At 43.2% G+C, this 26,054-nt stretch overlaps 1 protein-coding gene and 1 long non-coding RNA gene across 3 annotated transcripts in view; one reads left to right on the top strand and one right to left on the bottom strand.

The window, feature by feature from the left end:
- LOC128887661 (tyrosine-protein phosphatase 99A-like) overlaps positions 1-25,514 on the top strand; it is a 498,087-nt gene extending 472,573 nt beyond the window's left edge. The window contains exons 7-21 of one of the 2 annotated variants that reach the window (XM_054143797.1): positions 5,487-5,693; positions 6,177-6,457; positions 7,441-7,697; positions 9,611-9,849; positions 12,571-12,791; positions 13,097-13,222; positions 13,303-13,475; positions 13,556-13,847; positions 13,925-14,096; positions 14,167-14,291; positions 14,422-14,699; positions 14,774-14,909; positions 15,131-15,557; positions 15,610-15,687; positions 16,843-25,514. In XM_054143797.1, coding sequence (XP_053999772.1) covers positions 5,487-5,693; positions 6,177-6,457; positions 7,441-7,697; positions 9,611-9,849; positions 12,571-12,791; positions 13,097-13,222; positions 13,303-13,475; positions 13,556-13,847; positions 13,925-14,096; positions 14,167-14,291; positions 14,422-14,699; positions 14,774-14,909; positions 15,131-15,557; positions 15,610-15,650 — 2,975 coding nt within the window. In that variant the 3' untranslated portion in view covers positions 15,651-15,687; positions 16,843-25,514. Of the gene's footprint in view, positions 1-5,486; positions 5,694-6,176; positions 6,458-7,440; positions 7,698-9,586; positions 9,850-12,570; positions 12,792-13,096; positions 13,223-13,302; positions 13,476-13,555; positions 13,848-13,924; positions 14,097-14,166; positions 14,292-14,421; positions 14,700-14,773; positions 14,910-15,130; positions 15,558-15,609; positions 15,688-16,842 lie in introns of both variants that reach the window. The other variant, XM_054143795.1, reaches the window with a different exon arrangement.
- LOC128887671 (uncharacterized) overlaps positions 9,856-26,054 on the bottom strand; it is a 71,359-nt gene continuing 55,160 nt past the window's right edge. Inside the window, exon 3 of the long non-coding RNA XR_008460084.1 lies at positions 9,856-10,172. This is a non-coding gene — a long non-coding RNA (uncharacterized LOC128887671). The remainder of the gene's footprint in view (positions 10,173-26,054) is intronic.

Raw genomic sequence — 26,054 nt, 5'->3', positions numbered from 1 at the left:
ACTTTCGCCTATTTCTCGTATCCTCGAGGAACGCCTCTCTTATGCATCGCGGCAGGAGCGCAGAAATGCTTGGATATACGACTGCTCGAATATACCGGGTGAGCCGTTCTAACGCTCGAGTCGAGAAAGGTGTACTGAACACTACTGTTAAGTAGAATATTTTCTTGACCTACACGTGGGATGTTCATGTTCCTCGTACCTATATTTGTTTGTTGAGACTTTGGGTAATGTATTTCGATTCAGATATAAACATGTGGTACATGTGTAACATTCGATATTGAATATTACAATTATTATTATTATTATGATTGTGTTTTCATATTGTACAGACGTAAAGGTACATGTAGATTTGTCTGGAGTTGGAACATGTGTAACATTCGATATTGAATATTACAATTATTATTATTATTATGATTGTGTTTTCATATTGTACAGACGTAAAGGTACATGTAGATTTGTCTGGAGTTGGAATACACGAGAGTGAAACAATCGAGGTGCGTCTAAAATACTGTTATGAGATACCTATCCTCGGTAAGTGAGAGAAGAAAGTGAAAGTATAGAAGTCGAATGAGGTCGAAGAGGTTATTAGAATTTCTCCGAATGAAATCTGAAGGGTGGGGAGTCAAGGATAATTCAAGGCCACGTTTGTTTATTTAATGGATTCTGTAGATTTTTAACGGTTTTTGTAGGGTTAGAGAAAGTGTATTAACGTGTGTATTATACCATGTTGCGAAAAAACCACCTCGATAACATATTCCTGTTAATCGACGATAATTGTGACAATCTTGCGACTGTACCAAAGACTCCATTGTATCGAAACTTGTGGAAAATTTACGAGGAAACAAGAGTTCGCGTAAACAGTCATCGAAGATCGTTTCGTTCCACGGTGCGAGATTAGTCACCTGTGGGGAACGTGGCGTTCTAATTCGCGATAAGTCAGCGACGAGCAATTACCAGGGCTCCGAAGCGCAATTTCCGTGCATTCATTCGCGACGATGCTGAAATTCAGTATCACCGGTTACTCGGTGGCGTTCAAAAATAGCTCGTAGAAATTTAAATTCCTCGTTTGCATCGTGACATGGCGAGAAAAACTTGTCACGAGAAAACGGAGACAGGGATTTCGAGGGCAGCGCACGACGGACAAGTCACTCAGCGGAAACATTAAACGAATGCAACGGTTGTAAAACGTAGTGGCAGTGACAAGCTATTTATTAAGAACGCTTTGGTTTTGGGTCATCGTTTATGACATTTGGAGACCCGCGAAAATAAAAATGTTGCGTTCGAACGGAGGACTGTTGTGCCAGGGAACACTGTCCAGAGTCTTTCATTGCTTACTCAACTGACTTATAGAAAATATCGTGTCTTTTTAGATAGACTATCTGTTTCTGTTCTTTTCCACGTTTAATATTCGCTTGTTGCACAGAAGCTTTGATGTAACTTTTTAAATATTCAATTCCACTTCAAGGGAGGGGCGATTAAAAATTGTATTCCTATTGACGCAGACCACAAAAAGATTAATATTAAGAAACATTGCTCTAACACTTTTGCTATAATTATTATATTTAAATACTGGTCTTTTATCGTCTCAGAAAGGTTGAACACCTGGATTTTCCCGGGGCTGCGCGTAACCCGGAAAATGGCATTAGTCCTCGATGCGATAGGTTCGTTCTCTCCTTTCTCTTCCCTTTTTCTGCGACCAGCGCTTTACAGTGACGGAGAGCGAGTTGCACGCTCGACCTTGCCTATTCACAACGTAATCGTATTCATTTTTCAGGCTGTGCGTGCACGTATACTCGATATAACATCGTCCGGGCCGCGGATTGTAAAGGTTGCGCGGCCGTTCGTCGGTAGTCGCCTCTTCGTTTCATCGCTAACGCGCCTTGAATACTAAACGAAACGTTGGTTGTTCGTTCTGGAGCAGAAGTGGGCGAAACTCTTACCTGAATGACAATTTCGAGTAACAAACGAAAGATAAACAACTGCTTATCCGACACTCGTTAGATAAAAATTAGACTAGAAGCGAGATGAGTTAATAGCAGAATGTGATCAATCGCTCGAGGAATCGATGAAGACAACTCGATGATTGATATACCATAATAAAAATAAGCCAAGCTATTATGCAAGGAATGGTGATGGACAAATGAAGTTGATATAAAAAATGCTCGAGAGTTTAATGGAACGCCATTGTATGTAAAATATTGGAGGTAAACGGATGTATTTAATATTCCTCGTGCAAATTATCGAATTAAAAATTCGCCTTGCTACGATAACATTTTTATTTATGTATCGTCGACACGATACGAAAGAATCGAAGATTCGCGAAAAGGTGTCAGGTGTGGGAAAACTTAAATGAGAGTAGCCAGCGAGTATATGAATACGAAACAAGGGAAGTCGGATGGATACACGGCTTTTTGCGCTCTTTTTAAATTGCGAATGACCACTTTGCGAGTATGCACGCGCTAGCTGTTGCGCTAAAAGTGAGAGCTGGGTTATTGGGTAAAATTGAAATTCGCTACGGTGCCATTTATTCGTACCGTTCCATGGAAGCTCTAGTTTTTTTTTTTTCATTGATATTCATACGGTGCTAGTCGAATTTTAAAATTCATAGCACAATAGAACCTTCGTTATACGAATGCCAATTGTTCAAGCGCTTGACCTATCCCTTTTCTGATTGCACGATCTCCTTATGACCGTGAAAATTAATTAACGAGAGAATCTACATAGTAGAAATTAACGAGAGCGTATCAACGGCATTGAAATTTATTTACATCTGCCAAAACTATTTCCTTATCGTCACGTTAAATATCAAATTTTATTCCTATGAATATCCAATTCAGCCCTCTGCAAATTGTAGTTCGCGAAGCACCCAAAGCTTCTTACCTAGGTTACCCCTGTTACACACGAATGAGTTTTGGTAACATTTCGGGGACCCCCCTCTTCGATCGAAGCTCCCCCCCCATAGGCAGATGTCGTTTTTGCGTATGAAATATCGCACCGCTGCTCAGAATAGTAATTGCTTTTTCCCGTGCACTACGCGAACGCTTTCAATATCACGCGCTCCATTGTCAAAGGGTTAACGCGGAAACGAGACGAAAAGAAACGCGGCGCAAAATGAGTTCCTCCCCCCTCGTTCGTCACCCTACCGGTTGCTCGATTTCGTATTCGAGCGATATCCGTGCTCAAATATGCGGCAAATAGTCGTCGCTTGACGCTAGTTGCGCACCGTGCCTAACGTTTCATTCCAGTTTGCTGGCGTAGAAGTATCGCGTTACACAGAAGCACCGTAGGTACACGACGCGTTATTGAAGTCCGTTTGGTCCTGGCGGGGATATCAGTTTGTTCAAGGTATCGTTTGAAATCGGACGCAGCAGTCGCCGTTCAAGTAGAGAGTTTGTATAAAGAGCCAAACGACGAGTTCCGCGGAATCTGATTGCAAGCTTCGAATTCGATTCGCTCGATTGCGATAGATAACGCGTCGAACGCAACCCCTAAACGCCGCCCTGTTGCTGAACGCGAAATTCAATCGTGAAACCTTATGGGGCGATAGAGTGTTTCACGCGTACAGTTTCGTTTTCTCCCCTCTGCTGTTGGGCGTATCGTTCAACAAGGGAGCGACCATCGGTAGAAATTTCTGTGCGATGCTTTTAGATTCGAAGTGGTCCGTGTATGCGATTCAAAGGGTTTTTCAGTATCAAACAAACTACGCTTCAACGCTTTATCTTGAGTTTTGGAGCTCTATGAAATAATGGGAATACCAAGTTGCATGCGTCGATTGCGATTGAAATTAGTGAGGATTTAAGAAGATCGTTTGCTATGGAACAGAATAGATGTACAAAGTGTATTTTGCACTCGTGCGAACGTGGCTTATGGATCGATCGCTACTTGTCCTAAGCTATCAGACCCTATTAGACGAGCGCATGTCGCAATGGGTTATTTCTGGTGGAAGTAAACGCTGGCAAGTCGTTTGGAGTGGGCGACGACATCAAAGTTCTATCTCGTCGTCCCTCTTGTCAGTGTTTATGACACCCTGACTACCCCCGTGATCTTAACTCCCGACTCTAAGGGTATTTCTCTAGTCTACATACAATAGCGGTTTCTAGACTCTTTGGTAGACGTTCCTCTAAAAGGAAAATTGAATTTGAAGCATGTATTTACAGTCGGTCTTATAAGTATTCGTACTCTCTATGTCTGTTGAAGAAATTTTTCTAAATTAAATGACAGCTTTGCCGTTTCTAAATAAATAGACAGACCACATGTGTACATTTATAATAAAAAATTTATTTTGAAACATCAAACCTATTTTAAATAAATATCTTCAATAGACATGAAAGGTACGAATACTTATGGGATTGACTGTATTTGGAGAGTCTACCCAGTTTGGGAGCCCTAGCAATTTTGCTCTTTCTTAGGGGTTTCAACCCCCATTTTAGCAAACAATGACACAGATCCTGTCTTGAGCTACGAATTTTATAAAACAATTTGCATAGACCTTTTTTTACAATATCCATTAATTGACATTCTCTCCAGTCTCTGACATCTTCATTAAGCATATCAGTAGGTTGTTTGGGCTCACTGGCTCTTTATAGCTCGGGTACCTCGGGCTCGCTAAACCCGTACTGTAGCTACGATCAAACATAGCTGCAGCCCCTGAGGGTTTGATCTATAAATACTTCAAATACCATTTCCTCGCGAAATTTATGAGAACATTTGTCTGATTCGATGTGATTCGATTACACGACGAGTTGCTTATTCAAAGAGCGTTTTAGATCGCCAGGAGAAGACGCGACCGCGATTTTAGAGGCTGCGGTCGCTGGTACGAAACGTGAGGACGGTGTCTATAGAGTTACTCGTCAGCGCGAGGGGTCTGAGAAGACACTCGAGGCGAAATTAATTATTCAGACTTCGGCCGTCGCAAGCCAGCTCTCGTCTTTGTACGTGGGAAATTGGAAAGCCACCTTGGAAGATGATGAGCGACCGACGAGAATGAAGGAAAGGAGGCGCGACGCCAAGTGCATCGACCGAAAAATAGTTTACGGAGCTAGGCTGCACGCGATACACGAAAAACTATCTCTTTCGAAACTAACTCCCATTGCCCTTTGGCGTGGTCAGTGCATCCTTCGTGCTTGGGTTCGGTTCGAGACCTCTGTTCCTCATACTTTCTGCATTTAATCGGTATAAGTTCAGTCATGGGCTGGGTTCCGCGTGTTTTACAATTAGGTGGACTCGTCCTTCACCATGAAGTGATTAAGCGCTATTTTTGTACGACCTATTCCGACAGCAATGGGGAAAGTTCATATGTCCATTCATTTATCAATTCTATTCCTAACGTGTTTTGTCTTATCCGCTCTAAATTTTTGTCTTTCATCTACGAGCTAAAATAATTGATAAAATAATTCTGTTTGAAATTTGTTTAATGACAGATTTCCTGTTTCTTTGAAACCACTTTCTGCTACTCCGTTCTAATTTTATTTCTCATCGTTTTCCAGTGCCAACGAAACCATTGAACTTGTCATCTCACGGCATCACGTCTAAGACCATCGAATTGTCATGGGCCGAGCCAGAGAGCGCTAATGGGATCATTTCCGGTTATCGTGTCTACTACATGCATTCCAATTTCACCGACGTCCAGATGTACAAGACCAACGACTACGACTCCAACGGCTCCATCATCGAGTTCGTCTTGAAACGACTGGGTGAGTAATCTCCAGAAAACGAAGCCATTTCGCGGCATTGATCGTCCAGTTCCCTTTAGCGATTAAGGCACGTCGATGGAAACTGCGCTCGAGATATACGTTTCGAGAATTGTCCAGGTAAACAAAGAGACGTCCGCGTACAAGTTGGCTCGCCGATAAGCTGGAAGTCTTATCGAGAAGCCACGTTACGTCTACCAGCTCGATTACTGCTGATGAGTGCATCGCTAGATAACGCAGGAATTTGGAATTCGACTAAGTAACATATACTGTTACTTCTTGTAATAAAAAAATAAGAGACTTGGCACCTTCTGAAATGGGCACTTTTAATCAATTCTCTTCCAAAAGATTGTTCAGACCATTGCGAAAGAAATCGATAAAAATGAGCAATGTTGATGAGGATAATCTACAATAATTCTTCCAAGTACAATCATCTGTCTACGAACTTCCTGAGTTCTCTTTCGCGCTAACTGGATTCCCTTTCAGAACCGGACACAGAGTACAAGATATGGGTAAAGGCGTTCACCTGGAAGTACGAGGGCGAGCCGTCCGACAACATCATTCGTCGGACGGACATTTCAGGACCGAGCCCACCCTCTATCTTGAACGTCACCTGCCAGACCGACGATTCGATTTACATCCAATGGGCAAGACCGAAAAACTTCACAGGCTCCATCGACTACTATTTCATCAACTATCGTATCGAGAACAGCAACCGCTACGAGACAATTGAAATGCTGTCCGAGAAGAACCACCTGGAGAGCGCAGTACGTCTTCCCTACCTTGTTCGACACTTGTTTAAAAAAATTACACACTGTTGAACAGCTAGTCGAAGGGCTCAAATTTCTTTTAAAAATCCTCCTAGACTAATGACGAACCATCTTGAAGACTCTCATGACTGTAGCTTGATTTTAAGTGTCACTAGCGTGAAAGGAACCAAGACAGCATAAGTATATGAATTTACATTTCCCAAACACAAAGTAATTGTTAAAAAATTCATGAAACGGAGCCTCCTTCCCGTGTGTTCCACTGTGTGTGTACGTCAGGGTTTCCGTTACGGTGGCTAAACGTCGACGAATTACCAGAGTTGACCACGACACTTATTTTCCACTTTCTGCGTTTTTCATCTTTTCACTCTGATTATCCGTCGCTCGAGGAAAGGAATCTGTTGCAAGGATTACTGGACGGGAACTCGAACGCGAAACCTTTCGTTTTCTCGAGCAGTCGAGCTTCTCCAGCCGTAGGCGAGTTGCGATCGCTTTAATCTGATATCGAGATACTCGTTGCTTACTACGCGTCGTATTTTAGATCAAATTATTCCAATTCATCCTCGTCAGTTTTGCTGCAGGATTCCTGCATTACGCGAGCCTGCTAGGGAAATAGTCGATGACTAAAATTGAAAAACCGTCTTATCTTGCTGGAATACTGCTTCAAAATCTGTGGGTACATCATGCAAGCTCGAGAGCTTGATCCACTCCTCAAAATTGAAACTGTTCTGTTTTCTACAACCGTTTGTAGATATAACTCAAATTTACATTAGTTTATTTTGTTAAATCAGTTAGTGTTACTGTAAGTAGAATTTAAACCGAGTTGTTGTCTAAATACTGTGATTGCCCAGTGCAGCAATAGTAGAACAAACGCAAGATGTAAATCTTGTGGATTTTAAGAAAAATTCTTGCTGAGTAATTTATCGTTTGGGTCTAACGACCGACCAGGACATTGAACCTATTAAAAATCGATAAATTCGCAGATGATCATACCGAATCTGACGACTAACACCGTGTACGAGATCGTGGTACGTGGAGGCACGCGTAGCACCATCGACGATCGAGTCATCATCGACGGAGAGGATTCCATACACTGCAAAGTACGAGTCACCCGCAACTGCGACAAGATTCCACCATTACAGCCGCACAGCTCCAAGGAGCTAAGCAGCGGAGTGGTCGCTGGAATGATCTGCGCCTGCCTGGCCGTGATGCTGATCATCACGTCTTTCGTCTTATGGAAGTGAGGATCCAATCATACGTCTGTCTTTTTCATTTGTTTCGTCCTGCATGAGCTTTTCCCCCGTGCTTATCTCTCGACTAAAGTAGAGTTCGTTAAATCCTTCAAGATTTTTGAAATTGAACGTTTGGCTCGTGCATGATTAGTAAATAATTTTTACTCGGATTTTTTTTGATTAAAATGTTAACTGAAATGAAACATATAGCTTGAGTATCGAGTCAGGACCTTCTACGATACCCGTCACCGAACGTGAGATCCTTGAAGTCGGTTTAGTGGTGATAAATTTTGAAATTTGAAACTCGTTAAAAGAAGAAAATACCCGTGTCGCATGAGTTTGTCAAAAGAATACTCGTCGAATGGGCCCTGTAGAGAGATCATCGTCCATAAGAGTTTCCCTTCTAAGGAACAAAAACGAATTAAATTGGCAAAGTCGATCGTCGTCGCGTAATTACGGTCGATTCACGTCGCAGTCACGAGGAGGGTATTAAAAAGCACTCGACCGGTGCATCGTACGTGCTCAATCTTCTCGGAAGTCACCGCTTCGAGTCCCTTCCCCTGTCTCTGATTTCGCGATATTTAGTCTGCCTGCACCCTCTTCGTCGCTAATAGAACAGGGAAGCGCCAACGTGGACGACAAACGCTCGTTTTAGACAGAAATTTGCAGAAGTTTATACAAACTCTGAAAATACATTGAAAATTCTAATTAAATTCAAATTTTAGTCGAATGAACAACGAATGAAACACAGTTCATATCTCAAATTTTACACCTAGACGGTCTATCCTAGTTCCAGATCGTTTAATCCTAGGTTCTGTAATGCCAGCCCACCTCCGCCTAATCGCCCCTTCCCTTTCTCCTCCGCCAGCGACGCTGCCCGACTCCGTCGCTGGCGGGACGCTTATCAGTCGCGATAACGGACGGCGTCGAGGCGGACGTATCTCAGTCGAGCGACGTCGCGCGGAGCAGATCGACGTACCTCTGTTCGGAGTCGTACTAATCGCGCCAGTGCTCCGAAACGTGCCTCGCCACGCGAGGTCTCTGTTTTCTCTGCGATCATCGGAACATTGTTACTCGACTACTTAGACGCTATGTCGCCCGAAGGATTCGTGAATATTTCTTAATTCGTGGTACCGATCGTCGTAGCTCTATGTAACATGGAATCAACAGTGGGAGTAGCGTGACAGCGGCATGAAGAAGTTTCGCAAACTGTGAGAGTTTTACAGCGAACAAATTATTTCATTTACTCTCCACAACCCAAATTGCTTGACGTATTCAAAGAATTCCACGGTGGAACTTTTGATGGACGTTGTCAATGCGTAACTGACGTGAGAAATTGCCAATTAGTCGATGCAAACAAATTCTTGGTAGGGTAACTTATGTTAGGTGTAGACTATTGGTACATGGCTTCGGAGCTACGCGACAGTTACACAGGATAGGCATTTACATGTTTATAAATCGAGAGAAACAAACATGTAAACGTACTTAATAATTGGTTTTCGAGACCTTAGGAAATCGTTGTATTAACTCAAAGTATACATACGTACATGAATGCAAGTATGCATTGCATTCTGTAAATGTATTGCGGTACAAGGACCGGTACTTGTAGATATTTTACTTCTGACAAGGGCACCTCGAAGAAAAATTTTCCCGTAGGCGCCAAGCACGAAGCCACGATGCGATTACCTATTAAACGACGTACAGAGGTGTTTCCTCGAATTCGTGTATTACATTCGTTTCGATTTTATTTCCCGAGACAACGCAAGACATTGATAAGGACGTTCGGTGACTGCTCGTATCGTTCCTTGCCGCGATAAACAATCCCCTTTCTCCTCTCTTCAGTTGACGTTCTCCTTACGTTTTCGTTGGAATGCATGTTTATAGTGAAACTGATCAGGCCTTGCCTGAGGCCAATTTTCAGAAAATGCTTCCACACCGCGTACTGCTTTCTGGACTGGGAGAACACCGAGCAAGACGGCGAGCAAACCGCCGTGGAGATCCAGAAGTTCGTTCAACACGTCGCCACCCTCCATGCAGACAGCGGAATAGGATTTAGCAAGGAGTACGATCTGATCAAGTCGGAATCTGGCAAGTTCACCACGGAGAACTCGCAATGCGCCGAGAACACAGCGAAGAACCGATACCTGAACATCTTGGCCTGTGAGTAGCTCCACTATCTGCTTGTTTACTCGCGAGGGAAAAGGAAACTTTCTAGGAAGAACTACGTGGGGGTCTAGTATTTTAAACAGTGTACCAAAGATCCAAATCACCGTGTGTTGGAGTACTAAAAAGTATTAAGAAGCGACGTGATATAAAAGACATTCTGAAAATATTGAAGTAAAATCTCTTCAAGTATATGTATAGTCTAAAGTATATTGTTAATGCAACGCTACGAAATTATATTTAAAAATTGATCGAGGATGTGACTCACCATTAATCAAGGGAAATCCTGGGTTGGCAAGAGAGGTTGACGATCGTACCACCTGCAATACAAAAATAAAAATATTTATTGTCGTTATCGTTAAACGTACCTACTTTTAAATTTTGATGAACCTCTCGCGTTGTGGGCACTTGGAAGACAAGAACATGATCTAAAAGTGTAAATTTGATTCGATTGTTTCAAATAAGTTTATTCTATGTGCTTGGAAGTCATAGATAAACACTCGATAAAATTATATGCCCGTCTTCGAATAATAAATGCTACCTTATCAGCTTGTAAGATTGTTACCTAATTTTATAGGATAGTATATACGACTGCTGAGGTATGGTATATATTAATGCTAAAATATTTATTGATTTCCAACGGAATAGTGGAACAATTCCACTCGATCGGTGTGAAGCACGGCTTCATCGACAGGTCGACATTACCGCGCAGCCTCTGTTTTTCTTTCTGTCGGCCCACCAGCGTCGGATTCTATTTTAAACGACGCGAGTTTCCCTTTCATCCTCGCGGTATACCCCGTGTTCCGTTTAATTTTATTCCTGCCTTCGCCAACTGTCGTAGGGATGCCACGCGTTATCGTCCGTCTAGTCACGATCGAAGCCGTCCCGATTAAATCGATTACGCTTGTATTAAGTCGCGATCTTATCTTCAATGGGCATCTCACAGTTGAAGCTAACAAGCACCTAGCAAGAATTCGTTTCAAATGATACCACGGTACAGGAAACTATAACGTAAAGTATCTTAAGCGGTACACACAGCATTCCTGAAATTCCTCGAGCAATGATTTTTATGAACTGTGGAAGTCCAAAGCTACTGAAACCGTCTAGTTACTTGAATTTCAACTGAGATACTAAAGAAATACATTTTTTTTACATCCTAAACTTTAATCAGCTAATTTATTGCTGCTGCTTATGTTAATTACCTGAGCTGTTATCTTTGTAAGTTTTGAATCTGAAGAAATTCAGAATAAGCTGTAACATTGTAAACCTGTAACACTTAAATCTAAAATATGCCATTAAGTGCTACCAAGGTCTCCATTTCGAGCTCGAAATATCGCTCGTACCCATAAAGACCCAGGTAGCTAATGGGGGGTTAAGAATGCCCACTCGAACAAATCGAACGCTTCATTAAAGAGTAATTAGGATAATTAGATTGGTTCGTTTGTCTTTCGTTCGTTCGTCATCCACGCGTGCCAACGCACGTTTCACCTTCGAGGAGACAGAAACGCAGCTGGCACAATGCGGCAATTGTAATCGCGCGTATCGGAAGTCTGCAATCGTCGCAACGTCGGCCGACCTCGCGTGGAAACGGCCACCAATGGAGCTGAAATTGTGCTCGAGCTCGCTTTCTACTCCAAACGTAGCGGCTTTCGTTCGATTCGTGAAACTAGCTGGACCAAAATGATCGTTGACCTCGTAAAACTCGTCGCGACGTCTCGCTGCAGCTTGAATCGCCTCGAATCTTTCACGTTTCACTGTAGTGGCCATTTACTAGACATACCAATTGAAAATATAGTACATCTTGACGTTGACAAAACATTCGTATTCTCCACTGACCAATGAAACCATCGAAAACTCTCTAAGTAATCAATGCAATAAATAAAAGTACAAAGTAGCATTTCTAGGTTTCATAGATCTTCCATAGATCTTTCCTACATTATTCAGTTTCTGAGCTGCAACACCTGAATCTGAAATATCTATCGAATATCTTCCGAACAAAGTCGGTTCCTTCGCATTACCCCGCGACACGTCGCGAGTTTACAAGGCTGCGTGCAAACGCGTCAGCTCCGATGCAACTTATCGTTAGACTTGGCCAAGAGAGACGAGAAAAGATACTGGTTTACAATTTTACACCGATAAGGTATCGCGAGCCGTTGGCGATAAGAAACATTGCGGTCGCGAATCCAACGGTGAGCGACTGCGAGACGGGCCCCAGGCTACGAAATTCGCGATCCAGCCAGCGCTCGCCTGGACTGTTCGCAATGTTATCGGATTAACGAGCAGCTCTCGCTCGTTTTTAATGTGAGTGACCGGCAGCATTCGACAACGAGGTCACAGATGCTTCGCGGCGCTGCTCGTTACTGCCTATCAGCGAGAGAACGAGTAGAAGAAGGGGACGAGAGACGCTCGATCACCTGGGTCGATCGAAATCAGCAACCGTCGATCCCAGGATTTTCAGAATGTAATTAAACGTCCCGCATAGTTGTACCGTAAGAGCGAGATCCTCGATACCGAGAGCCTCGATCAAGACAAAATAAAATTAACGATCCAGTCGAAGTTCCAAATCTATTTAATAAATAATTGGCGAATTAATCGACATTCGATTTACCTAATACCTGCTTATATACTCTTACTCTATAATCGCGCAATAACATCCTCCCCCGATACTAATATTAGGTATGAGTGATGATAATACTTTGATTGCTGGGTAATCCACAGACGACCATACTCGTGTGCGATTGCTGGCGTGCGGCGAAGATCCTCCAAAAAAGGGCCACGATTACGTGAACGCGAATTACATCGACGGATGGCAGCGCAAGCGAGCTTATATTGGCACTCAGGGCCCCCTGACCTCTACTTTCGACGGATTCTGGCGTATGGTGTGGGAGCAGAAGGTGTCGATCGTTGTGATGATCACTAATCTCGTCGAACGCGGAAAGGTTTGCTCGATAATTCAACTACAACAGAAACCGAATCCATTCGTGAGCCCCCGAAGCATAAACTTCATTAATTTCTACGATATTTAGATTCTCGTTAACCATAAAGAATATTTTCCTACAAATATTTCCTTCCATTAACAGAAATCGTAAGTTGGAGAAACACTCTAATGGTCTGTATGCTCGTAGGATCGCGAATGACTTCAGTATCCGTTTTAGCGTTGTGTGATTGGCATAGCTATTAATAGCAGATGATCCCAGTGAGACTAATCGTCGAAGAACAAATTGAACTCTTTTCCTGTTCTCAGAAAAAATGTGACATGTACTGGCCTAAGAAGGGATCCGTGACTTACGGTTACATCCAAGTGACTCTGCTGAGAGAAGATGTCATGGCAACGTACACCATCCGTACTCTTCAAATTTGTCATCTGAAGGTTGGTACATCGCGATTCAGTTTTTAGAGTTAAGCTTCGAATGTTCACTCGATAAATACTATTGAAAATTGTCTTAACAGTCCAAGAAGAGGAAGAATGGAGTGAACATGGAGGAACGAATCATTTGGCAGTATCATTTCACCGGTTGGCCCGATCATGGTTTGCCAGAACACCCATTGCCCGTGTTGAGCTTCATTCGTAAATCTTCCAACGCCAATCCTCCTGGCGCAGGACCAATCGTCGTCCACTGCAGGTGAGAACAGACTTCGAGTATTAAGAGAGACATCGTAACAAGTCGAAAAACATCGATTGAAATTCTTCTTCCCTTTTCAGTGCTGGCGTTGGACGCACCGGTGCCTACATCGTCATCGACGCCATGTTGAAACAGGCCAAGAGCAAGAACGAAGTGAACGTGTTCGGATTCCTCAAGCACATCCGTACCCAGCGTAACTTCCTGGTCCAGACCGAGGAGCAGTACATCTTCATCCACCATGCTCTGCAGGAAGCCATCGAGAGCGGTGAGACCAACATCGACACGAACAACTTGCTCGCCTATGTCCAGGACATGCTGAACCCCAACAACACAAACACCGATGCTTGGAACAACCTCGAGGCCCAATACAAGGTATCGATCTATAGTCGTATCAGGATAAAACTAGGCTAATGGAACGCTTAGATTTGACTGTTGAAATTAACCTCCAGCTGGTGACTTCCTGGAAGCCTAAGGAGTTGAACCTGCTGTCCGCCATGCAATCTTATAACCTTCACAAGAACCGTATCCAGGAGATCATCTCTGTTGAGACTGCTCGCGTGCACTTGACACCGAAAGCTGGAATCGATGGGAGCGACTACATCAACGCAACATGGATCGCTGGTAACGATTGTCTCTGGTATTTGTCAGAAGGATCGAAGGTGCAGAATATAGACCAAACTCTGCTTTCCAGGCTTCCACCGCAATCGCGAATTCATCATCACTCAACATCCCATGAAGAACACGATCATGGAATTCTGGCACATGATGTGGAACTACAACGCACGGACTGTGGTCATGCTGACCGAATGCAACGAAGTGAGTGGGACAGATGCGACTTTGCTTAACACCTGAAGATTTCTGATGCGAATTCCTTTGGCTTACATGTCTAGTTTGATACAAACATAGTCAACGCGTGTAGAATTATATCGTCACTGTCCACTTTCAGGAGTACCCAGAATTCTGGCCAACCGAGGGAAAAGACCTGGAATCGGAGACGTTCCGCGTGCGAGCCTGCGGAATCAAGGAAACCGCCAGCGGAATGATCCTGCGTGAGGTGGCAGTACGCTCTCTGCAAGACGATTACGAACTGAGTGCCAAAATCGTTCAGGGACCACCGTCCCAGACTGGCTTCTGGCCGCACAACGGCAATCCGCGACCTCTCGTGAGTCTGATCCACGACTTGCACCGCAACTACCAAAACGGACCGATCGTCGTGATGGACAGGTAGTTATTTATCGATACAACATACTTCGTCGAGCTTCGTTCGCTAGAAATTACGTTATCGTGTCTGGATTCAGGTATGGCGGCGTCGAGGCTGCGGTGTTCATCCTTCTGACAACGTTGAAGAAGCAACTCGACTTTGAACAGAGCGCTGATATCTACATGTTCGCCAAGCTGTTGTACATGAAGCGTCCTGGAGTGTTCCGATCGAAGGTACGATCTGATACTGTTTGAGATTGAGACAAAAATATTGTTACTATTCTCTTTAACATATGTCCTTAGGCTTGTTCTTTCCAAGTGATACCTTTGGTCTAGATGAAACTCTTCTGCATTCGAAGAGACACCGAAATACTTTCAACCATTTCAGTTTACCCCATCAGAATTCCAAGATCTCGCCTATTGGCTTTGAGATTTCACACGTTTGTGCTTCGCAGGAGGATTACGCCCTGCTCTACCAATGCCTGGAAGCCATGCTGACGTCGAAAGGCCACGACGAGCCTGACCTGTACGCCATGGCCAACGGCCACGCATCCACGATCTCCGACCAAGCCGACTTGCCGACCTCATCGATGAAACACATGCTAATGGACTACTCACCGAAAATGACCCGCGAATACGCAACCGTCGAGGTAAACTCGATCTCCGACTACTCGATCCCCATTCGCGTCGATCACTCCATGGAGCCGTGCAGCAGCAGAAGCAGCGAGAGCTGCCTGTCCACCCATGCTGGGATGGACCACGAGAAAAACATCATCATGACGCATCGGAACGTGAGCTACCACAATCATCCGGGAAGCGTCTCCGTCGTCGTTGATGCGAACGGATACGTCACTAACGGCAACATGCGCGTGCCACCTGAAGGTATGGAGACGAGCTGCAAGATGTTGCCCCAATGATGCCTGGTGATGTTCAGTTGCAGTGTTCCCTCGAGCCAGCCCGAGCCACTGTAATTGACTGAGCTCTACACTGCCCGAAGGGTATCGCGGATTCTGTGAGTAGCTCACGTATCTCCCATTATACCTCCCCGCGAACTTGGTTCGAAGATGCCTGGGAATGATGCTGAGATCTTACCAAACGTCTGGTGGAAGGAATGCGCGGGGTACTTTGAGAAAAGGGTTGAGATATTCGAGGCATTCGCGACCTGGTTCTTCGTGGTTGATACTAACTGAGGCCTCAGAGTGTGAGACGTGTCCTTACCAGGAAATCTCAGCTAGTATCAACCAAGAATAGGATTCTAAATGCTGGAAAGACCGCAGTGTGTCGTATAAAGAAGTAATCATAAATTTAGCTGTGGAACATCCATGCACAGTTCACAAATTTCAATCTCATTTCGCTACTTGAACCAATTGACATCAATTAGTATGATCAGTAGCTATTACATTCGACTACTATCGGGTTACAGACCCCACTTGACTTTCCACCACGAAATTTACTATGTTCCACCGGCTATGTTTGCTAAGAGGAGGATGAAGTTCCATAGGCATCTGTATTCGATGAAACCTGACCCTGACACCTTGAGTGCTCGGAACACAGATATCATTTCCTTGAACATCCTCTTACTGTTTCGTATCAATTTCCCTCATCCTATAACGCCAGCATGCAATGTGTTTCGTACAGGTCAATTCTTCAAACATAAAGCTGTTCACATTCCTATTATACAAAATAGGAACAACTTTGTTTACGAATTATAATGAAACTAGCACGAAGAGAAAGACTTCGGCTCTCTTTTCTTCGTTCGTTTCATTGTAAAACACAAACAAAAATTGTTTCCCATTTTATAGATCCTTATATATTCTGACGAGGACTCGAACATGAAAGTGTAGCAAACTCGTGCATTGCCAAACAAAGTCTTTCGATAATCTGTATTACAAGCATTTCCTTAAATATCATTAAATATTCGCATTCTCGACGAACTACACAAACGTATCCTTTTGAAAACGCATACACACTCGATAACGTCGTCACGAATTCTTCCCGTCGACATGGAAAACAAACACTCGACGTTAAGTACACAACTACGCGAGCCGAGAGGCCGAAGGACCTGTTGTCGCTAGATTTATGAAACGTTTTCTTCGTCGAGACGCAGCCTGAAGCCCCAAAGAAGTGTTTACAAACGTACCCTTTTCTCTTTGTATTCCTCACGCAGGCAACAGGGCAAGGAGCTGTAGATCGGACACGTCTTCGCACCAACGGACGAACAGCGACTCGATATTAGGATCGACCAGAGAAGGATGCTCTGAGCATATTCAGTGTAAATATTAATCATTCGCGTGCGTGCTCTCGCGAACCATGCGCTGAGGGTGTGCCTGCTGCACGCCCTATACGAAGTCGCCCAAGGGGGCCTCGTTTTCAGCGGTGCTGGGTGCCAAAAAAAAAAAAAAAAAATAATGAACACAATGAACACTCGTACTGAGGCCCCCTCATTTTCGTTGTTTCATCGTGTAAGTGAACACTCTTCGCTACTTGTATATACACACGCAAACCTACACACAAACACACGTACACACACAAGTGCATAATCAAACGAAACCTCACGCACGGCCATACATGCATATATACATATACGCGTAATACGTTTGTATAAGTTGGATCGTTCGACCACTTATTTACCAAAGAATCGCTTATATTCGCCCTCGTTACGTTTTAAGTTTCTTTCTCTCTCTCTCTCTCTTTCTGTGATTTTATCGCCCGAGTCGAAGACCGATTAATCGTATTCGCATCGATTGTTGTTCGTTAAGCGAGCTGGAAGTATGTTTGAGGACGTCAAGATTTTTTTTTTCTTTTTCATTGATACGAGCCTAATGGAGTCTGGTTCGCCGCTCGAACACTCTCTTTTTCTCTTATCGACGCTCGCGGATACGCGATGTCACCAGGAATTGAAAATCTATAAGGTCGAGTCGAGCTCACAGCTCGAACGAACACGACTTTGATACAGGCATGGGCAAAATATTCTTGATCTAGACGAAAATTTCGAATAACGAGTAAAAGAACGGCTTGAATTCGTTACTCGTTGACCGTGGATTAGAATTCGGAGCATAGAATGAAGTTATACTTCAGGGTGATACAACAGAAATTTCAACGACCGTTCGATCTTCGTAGGATGAACGTCGTTCGTTGTTCCAATGAAATTTTGTCTTTGACACGATCAAAATCGTACGACGCAAACGCTTAACGATTAAATGTAAATCATTGAATGGCTAAATAAAAGAAATCGTAACCTCGATCCGCTATCGATAAAACTGTGGAAATTAATTAACCGATATAAGTGTAAACTTACGTGTAATATCTGTGTATGGTTATGCTTCGCATCCGTAAGATAAGACGTAGGAATTAAATAATAAATATCATAATCGACTAATACGCGTAAGGATTATTTAAGGAAACGGATAATCGTCCTCAACGTAACAATTTTTCACGATAATCGCGGTAGTTTCGTATTCCCGCCGATCGACCAATCGAGACGCGTTAAAGGTTAGAGGAAAGTCGGTGGAAAATCCTACGGCGACGACAATCTTAAGCGTTCGATAATTAACAATTTTCCATCGATGAATCGCGCTCGGTGACATCGATCGGGCATCGGCAAATGATCGAGCACCCAAACGCTCAATGGCAAAACACTGTCCGAAATTTTGTGATTAAAACTTTCATTGTGATAAACCATACGGAGGGGGGGGGGGAATAAAAGATGCGGCAAAAACTGCAATTCGACAAAATCCGTTATAACGTTTTTTCTGACCGAACGAGTTCCTTTGCCTTGCGATCATTTTCTATCGACGACAACCCTTCGAAGACTGGTCTCATCTAGGATTTTTACGGTACCTATAAGTTACAAATTGCGTGATAACGGAAACGAAAACTGCCTGTGAAACGTGCACCGGGAACAGCTTTAAACCGAAACCCAAACCACGTGTTTTTTCTACCAAGCGTATATATATACATATATATTTGTGATCTTTCGTCGTTCGAGCGATCGATCTGACCGCGAGCCGCATAGATCGACGACTCGTCGACGCACACCGTTTTACTGCCATTTACTATCTACAACGCGACTAACTAAAAAAAAATAAATATCAAAAAATCAAAAAAAAAAAGAAAAATGAATATGTGTGTGCATGCATGTAACCGTATCCGTGTTTAAACAAAGTTAACGAAAATGTGTGTAACAAAAGCGAACTCAACTCGTTGTCAGTTTTAACTCAATATCGATAATAACCGTAATCATCTTAAAATAATCTGCGCGTCTTCCTTCTGGGCTGATCGACGCGCGGGAACGATTACACGTGACAGCGATGGGTCGGTTTCATCCTCGATCGCAATCAGGATAACTCGACAACGCGCACGGGTTGGCAGCCCCTTCGTCGATTGGCATTTCGCATGAGCCCGTCGAAAACCAAAGGGGAGACTCGCCTAAAATTTAAGGGTAAATCTAAAGGTATAATAGAATATTATAGCTCGCGTGTCGGAAAGGTAGGAGGCGAATACTCTGGTTATTGCGATTTCGTGGGAACGCGGTGCGGAGGAGGATCGTGTATTTCTTGCTAACTTTTAGACACGTCACGTAACATAACGAACACAACGACGAGCGATGGCGGAGAGAAAGAGGACGCTCGAAGGGGCACGACGACGGTGGCGAAGAAAGGTTGGAGAGTGTGCGGGGGCAAAGATGGGCGAAATATTTATTTGGTCAGAAATTTCGTATAAATGATATCGCGATCAATGAGTCAGGTTTTACGTGAGCGTTTGCACCTTTGTTGGCAATCAGAGCCCGTGAAATAACATATTCATTAATTCATGATAAACGAAAATTATTTTTATAAGGACGATTTATCGGTCTTCGACTACCTCTCCCCTTATTAAACCGATCAAACAGTTTTCGTTTCCGCGTGCATTGGAAGAATTTTATCGGGAGCATATGTTCACGGTTTGTTAGATAAATGTCGTTGAATTCAATCACGAAGCGAACCGCTCGGACTCGCTGTCCAGCGGGCTTCCGACGTATCAGAGAAACCGAGCCGATGTCCAGCGTCGAGCACAGCGTTCCTCCAGACTGGTAAACGCGTTCGATTATGTCAAAAATTCGAACGTGGGCAAAATCATAAGCGGGCGTAAACTAAATCGAACGAAGAATGAACCGTTTTAGATTCGTTGTTTCTTTGGGACATATCCCAATAGAAATTGGAATCAATCATTTCTGATGAGTCATCGCAAGACACCTACCTTCGCTATACAGAGTTTTCTCTCCCTCTATATTATTTGAATTGAAATAGACAAATACAAGAACTACTCGTTTCAGGCTAAAGAAAAAATTTGAATTCGACAAACACAATTCAACTGAGTCACTATGCATTTTATCCATCCTATATTCAAATGAAATTTTGCCTACACGTGGAACACAGGTGTGCCGAAGTGATCGTTCAGTTTGATCGCGCCGATACCGTCGACGAGACGCAGAATGATCGCGCTGGACAGAAACGAAACGATGCTTTCCTTCTCGCGGCTGCGAGATAGGAGAACATCTCGAAAGTAGATAATTCCTCTAAACCGATTAAGCCACCGACTCCCTCCCTACGAGATGAGAAAGAGAGTTAAAGGTGTCTGTACTATATACTATAAACATATATATATACATATATCATACGTGTACTGACTGTTTCGCTGTAATTAAGGGTAATTAGACGCGAATTAATGACTCGAGCTCGCCTATCATGCGAATTTGCGCACTACGTGTGCGAAGACGTGTCACCAACATTTGCCGCGAGTATACGTACATTCATAACATCCATTTAAAAAACGCAGACATAGATATACATACATACATACACGTATATGTACGTCCTGATACCGACCACAAACCTATAGGAAATCAACGACGTCGAGCGACCACGCTCCTCTAGTACAATTCTGGTACACTGCGTACGAACTGAATCTTAAATGCTGCTTAGAGCGAGAACGATAACGAAAATCACACGTGAAAACGCGAAGTATACATAATAAATGGAAAAGTATATAAATATAAAGATGAATATAAATAAAATATAAATATATATAAATATATAAATGAAGATATAAATATAAATATAGATATGAAGATAAATATATTATATTCGAACAGGGTGGATGGGAGATCAAGTCGAGAGTGAACGTGTGCAACAACGTCGACCAACTTTAGCCGAGTCGTACCGAACTGACTACCGACTAAACTGATAAGCGTCGCCTAAGTACGCCAAAGTTCCATCGCGGACTTGATCTCTCTTTCTCCCAGCGATACACGATTCAGAACTGTAATCGACGTTTCGATACTGCCACGACGTAATATCGTGACTTGGCACGCTTGTACACGCTCACATTTACGCAATTACTTGTGGGCGTCGCGTCATATGGACGCCGTGTGATAGTTTGGTGGACAACCGGCGTACACCACCATTCCAATCCCTCCTGACGCGTTCTCGGACGCAACGAATTTAAACGAAGTTTGGCGAAGGAGAGGAGAACGAGACTTCTTTTCTCCTTTGCGGCGCATGAACACGATCTGTACTGTATTTTACGATAAGTATATCCGTAAACTCTAAATGTACCTATACGAATATAAAACAAGACAACAACAGAACAAGATTGTGAACACACATACACACATGCGCATATACACAATGCATAAACACAGATACGCACGCGGAGTCGACCGGTTTTAGAATCCAAGAACCGGCCGACGCGCATCGTTTAATAGATGTATAAATATTATATATATATATACATAATTAATTCGAGAGGATAACGATAGGTGTGTATAGAATGATAATTTAGAGTCTAGTCAAAATAACACAATCGTAATCGAGGACGCACATGTTTCTCGTTTCGTTTATTACTCGTTTGTTTACACGTTTCTACGCGGGTAAACCGCACGGTTTCCCGCGCGTTTCAATCGACTCGCTGTTTCTGCACTCGACGCGTTCGAAGTTTACACGCGTGGACGAGTGAACGCGTGGCTGCGTTTGCACGGGGGTGCATTTACAAGAAAGAAAGCAAAGATTCCTGTTACGTCACACATTTTTAAGGAGAGTCAGGGTGAGCGTGGCACGGACACGCGCGGAAATTCCTCGCTGCAAAACGAAATCGAAATCGTAGGAGAAACGCGAAAATCCAGAAAGTATCGTAAGGTTATAAATAATTCGTTGGTTTATAGCAGGAATTAGTATTTGTTACATGGACCGAAGTTCAAGTCGACTAAATGTTCATCCATTAATTATAAATAAAAATGTTAATGTTCCTGGATCTCTGGATCAACCACAGCGTCAACTACGTAACTGAGTTTCAACATGAAAAAAGCAACCAGAATTAGTTACTTAAATTCGAAGTTTCATCTAGCCACTCATAAAAACGTGACGATAAGCTGCTTTCCATTCGTTATCTACTATTTAAATAGAACATCGCCCATCTCTGGTTTTGCTCGAGGAATCATATCTCGCCGTTCGTACCATGTTTGCAGCCACACCCTACGGATAGCATACATCTCCTATTTTACTTCCTTTCATTCCTTTACCCTCACGCCGTTTCCTTTTAAACTTTTTTTCGTACATCGAAGTTGCGATTTTAGCGTAGTACACGATGCACTTGTTCCTCAAAGATCTTCCGCGTGCTTTCGTTTTCTCGCGAAGTGAATCGTTTGATCGCGAAAAGGAGATCGAAACGGAGTTTATGGTAATGCGATAAACTGACTGCAGACGCAGCCATCGTTCGCAGATTATGCGAACGAACGTGAAGCACGCGTATATAATAGAAGGCCTAAACGATCCGCTGATCCCGCGAGCGGCAAACGCATCATCGAAATCGATGGACCGAGAGAATAGAGCTTTCTCGATTAGAAACTGTGATTCTGTAAGTGTATCGAGATACACGTGAGCTGTAAAAATCGTCTCAAAGAACAAGGGTGGAAATAGCGCTCCTTATTGTATGTGGCATAGATTAATATAGAAATTGCGACTCTTATCTTACGTGTGTTTAATCTTTTACAGATAGACAAACCTCTGGCGGTGAGGTAAGCTCATGATTTGTGATCAAAGGCCGAATAAATCGATAATTCAAGTGTTTCGATAATATTTCTATTCTAGGACTCGGGTCGTCCTCGGGTTAGTGATCTATTGAAATCAAAATCCCCCTTAAAGGGTTAATTTCGCGCATACGCATGGAATAAGGGGCTCTATTTTCGATTCTATTCGACACACATGCGCGCACTCGAAAACAACGACGAGGAGAGATGGGAAAAGTCGAACGCTCGATCGTACTGCCGCCCAAAAGCGAATGGGACGCAATGTATCATCCGGAAAAAATCGATGCCAGCGTTGATAGAATAAATTTTGTCGGTGTCCAACGACGTGCTCGCCGATCGACCAATGCCGCCGCAAGGCTGTGAAAGAGAACGATGCGAATTTGGAAAAAAGAACGGAGAAGAAACAAACGCGACGAAACGATCTCCGTCCGCGATTATGCTCTACAACGGTTGCGATTATTCCGTTCGCGTGGGTCGTTTTCGAGTTGAGTTTCGTTTTGGGCGTGTTTGATTTTTTCCGCGTCTGCCGTCGAGTCAGCAGAGCGCGACATTTGAAATGCAAGTATTCGCACAGGCCTACGATAAGAAAACTGTTCATGTACGTATATCCATGATGTTTCAACGTGTACGACTAAATATGGTGTTAATTGTCATTTGATCTAATCGAATCCAGCCGACCCGCGTAGCGCTCTCGAGGATGAGATGCTATCTCGCACGAGATTATTACCGAAAAGCTTCTGCGACCCCTCCCCCCTTTTCTCGAGAGGCGAGACGAATCTCTCGACGAGTTTCGCCCCTCAAATTGGCCTAATCAAACGGATCCCACGGCGTTTCTGGTCTTCCTACCTCCATCGACGCAAGGAGGCCTTGGACGCCGCGCTAAATTCCGTTAGCGCGGCTACATCGTCAGTGGAAATGCACCGCAGGAAACAGAAAACGAAGACAGAGGATACGGAAAAGCAACGCGTATCAATGCCCAGTATACAAATTTCGGCGAATTTTCTGTTCGTTTCGCGCGCAAGTTCCTCCTTCGACTGCTCAGCAACGCAATCGCTCTCTCAATCGAAACGTTATGTGTATACCGATGTTATAGTCTAAACAAAACAGCTGGTGGTTCAGAGTCGCTATCCCTCTCATCACGAGTCCAAGAACTGAAGGATTCTCCCAAAGCACAAGAGCTAGTAGGGTTGTGGGGTGACATCGAGGCAGAGATGAGCAAAATTCTTATTTATTTACAAATTTCAGATAAAGAATGCTTCAATAAAGAAAGCTTCGATACAACGAATTTATATTATTAGCGAATAATTGAATGACGAAGATCTTACAGCTCGAGAAAGCTTTTCTCTATTTAGGTTTCCACCCCTACTTTTACAGCCACCTTCTGAATTTACTAGAGTTGCCATCGAATTAAACAGTGAAAGGAAAAAGATGAGATGTATTGATTTGTATACGTTCAAACTTGTCTACAAACTTTGCCCGTCTCTTGTCGACGATGTGGCCACTTTGCGACAACGAGCATCAAGCGAATTTTATTCTCAATATCGATGTTTGTATGGATGTTATTGATAGGAAATATATAGTATACATAACTTAAAGTACTTTCTTCATGACTACTGGCGAACGTTGCTCATCGACCATTCTAGACATATTTTTCTTTTAACGTAACGATCTCTCGATCGTTGAATCGTAGATGGATTAGCATTTCGAGAAGTGATTTAATTGGCCTCGAAGATTCGAGATTTGGTAACCGCGAGATACAAGACGCGGAGTAAATTACGTTCGCCAGACAGTCGTTCGCTTTGAGAGCCATCGAAGGGAGGAATCGACTGCGGTTGCGTTACGATCACACATGGCGACGTTTTGATTCGATGTTTGACACAAATATTCGACGAATCGTTTGGAAGAAACGCGACAGAAACGGAGAACAACCGAGAGATCTCGAGTAACACGGAACTCCCTGCGATCATCGTTCATGCGCCGAGAAATCGCTTGCTATAACGATCCATGGGTCCCACGGGATCGATCGGTTGTTGTCGATCGGATCCGATAATCAGAACGAAAGAAATACGTATGTCCTTTCACCGTTACAGTATCTTGACCAATTAAATACTAAGCTAGCATGGATGTATACACACTGAGATAAATGTTAACCAGTTACCTGCGTAATACTCAATGTTAAGTGTCGAACTGACCCTCGTTCAGGTTTCTTGACGATTGTCCTCGCTCGTGAACCTTTGCGGTTTTTACTTTCTTCCAATTGTGCGAACGAAACATTGCCAACGACCGTCTGCCAATCGTTATTACGCGGACTTTCATTTTTTTTTTTTTTTTTTTTTTTTACGAGAACCGAACGAAGCACGAAGAATCAAAAATAAAACAAAAATAAAGCAAAAGAAAACTTATACAACAAAAAAGGGTAAACTAAACGACGACGAACAAAAAGACGAAAACAAGTTCAGAGACATTCCATTAATTCATTTTATAGACGTTCAATGAAACGACATTGTTTAACTGCCATACGATGATAACGCTATTTTACGATAATTTTATAGACGAAAAAACGGGGTTTTGTCATTTACAACGCGACCACCCCCGCGTTCGATGCGATTTACACCGCAACGATTCGATGGAAATAGTTTCCGTTCTATAATATCTTTATCTCGAAACGAATCCTTGCAATCTGTCCTGGTAATGCGACTAATATGATACGTATCGATATGCAAACAAAAAATCATTGTCACAGCTAAATATATGTGTGTCTTTTCTTTGTTGTATATGTATCCGCCGTGTAGAGAAGTAGTAGCGAAACCTTGCCCTCCAAACATCCAACCCCCGATAATCCCCTCTATTTCCGATGCGATCAATGTTGCAATGGATATCCAACAAGTATGTTGTAGTAATATACACTTCTTACTATCGGCAAAAACCGTGTGTTTTTTATTGCCTCGTGAAAATCGTTTGTTTTTTTCTTATTCTTGTTTCATTTTAATTGCGCTCGTCCATCGTCGATCTCTACTACGCATCTCGAACATTCAAAGGTAAGTGCGTGATTTATATAAATTAAATAAGTATCAACCTGACGCTAGTGCAGACAGGTCCATCTACTGAGCGATTTTGAAATTTTTTCTAACGCAAGTTCTAACGTTATCAATTCAGATCGATATAAAATTCAAGCCGCCAGGTGGCGGGTATGATCAATCACGCAACTGATACGCCACCATTGGTTGTACCCAGAAGTAATCGAATTGCCCATCTATACCCTAGGAGCTCCGTTAATTTCTCCATGTTACTTTCGACATTATCGCTTCTCACTG

Source organism: Hylaeus anthracinus, unplaced genomic scaffold (genome assembly GCF_026225885.1).
Source record: "Hylaeus anthracinus isolate JK02 unplaced genomic scaffold, UHH_iyHylAnth1.0_haploid 11989, whole genome shotgun sequence".
NCBI lineage: Eukaryota > Metazoa > Arthropoda > Insecta > Hymenoptera > Colletidae > Hylaeus > Hylaeus anthracinus.
This window is presented reverse-complemented; position numbering and strand designations above follow the sequence as displayed.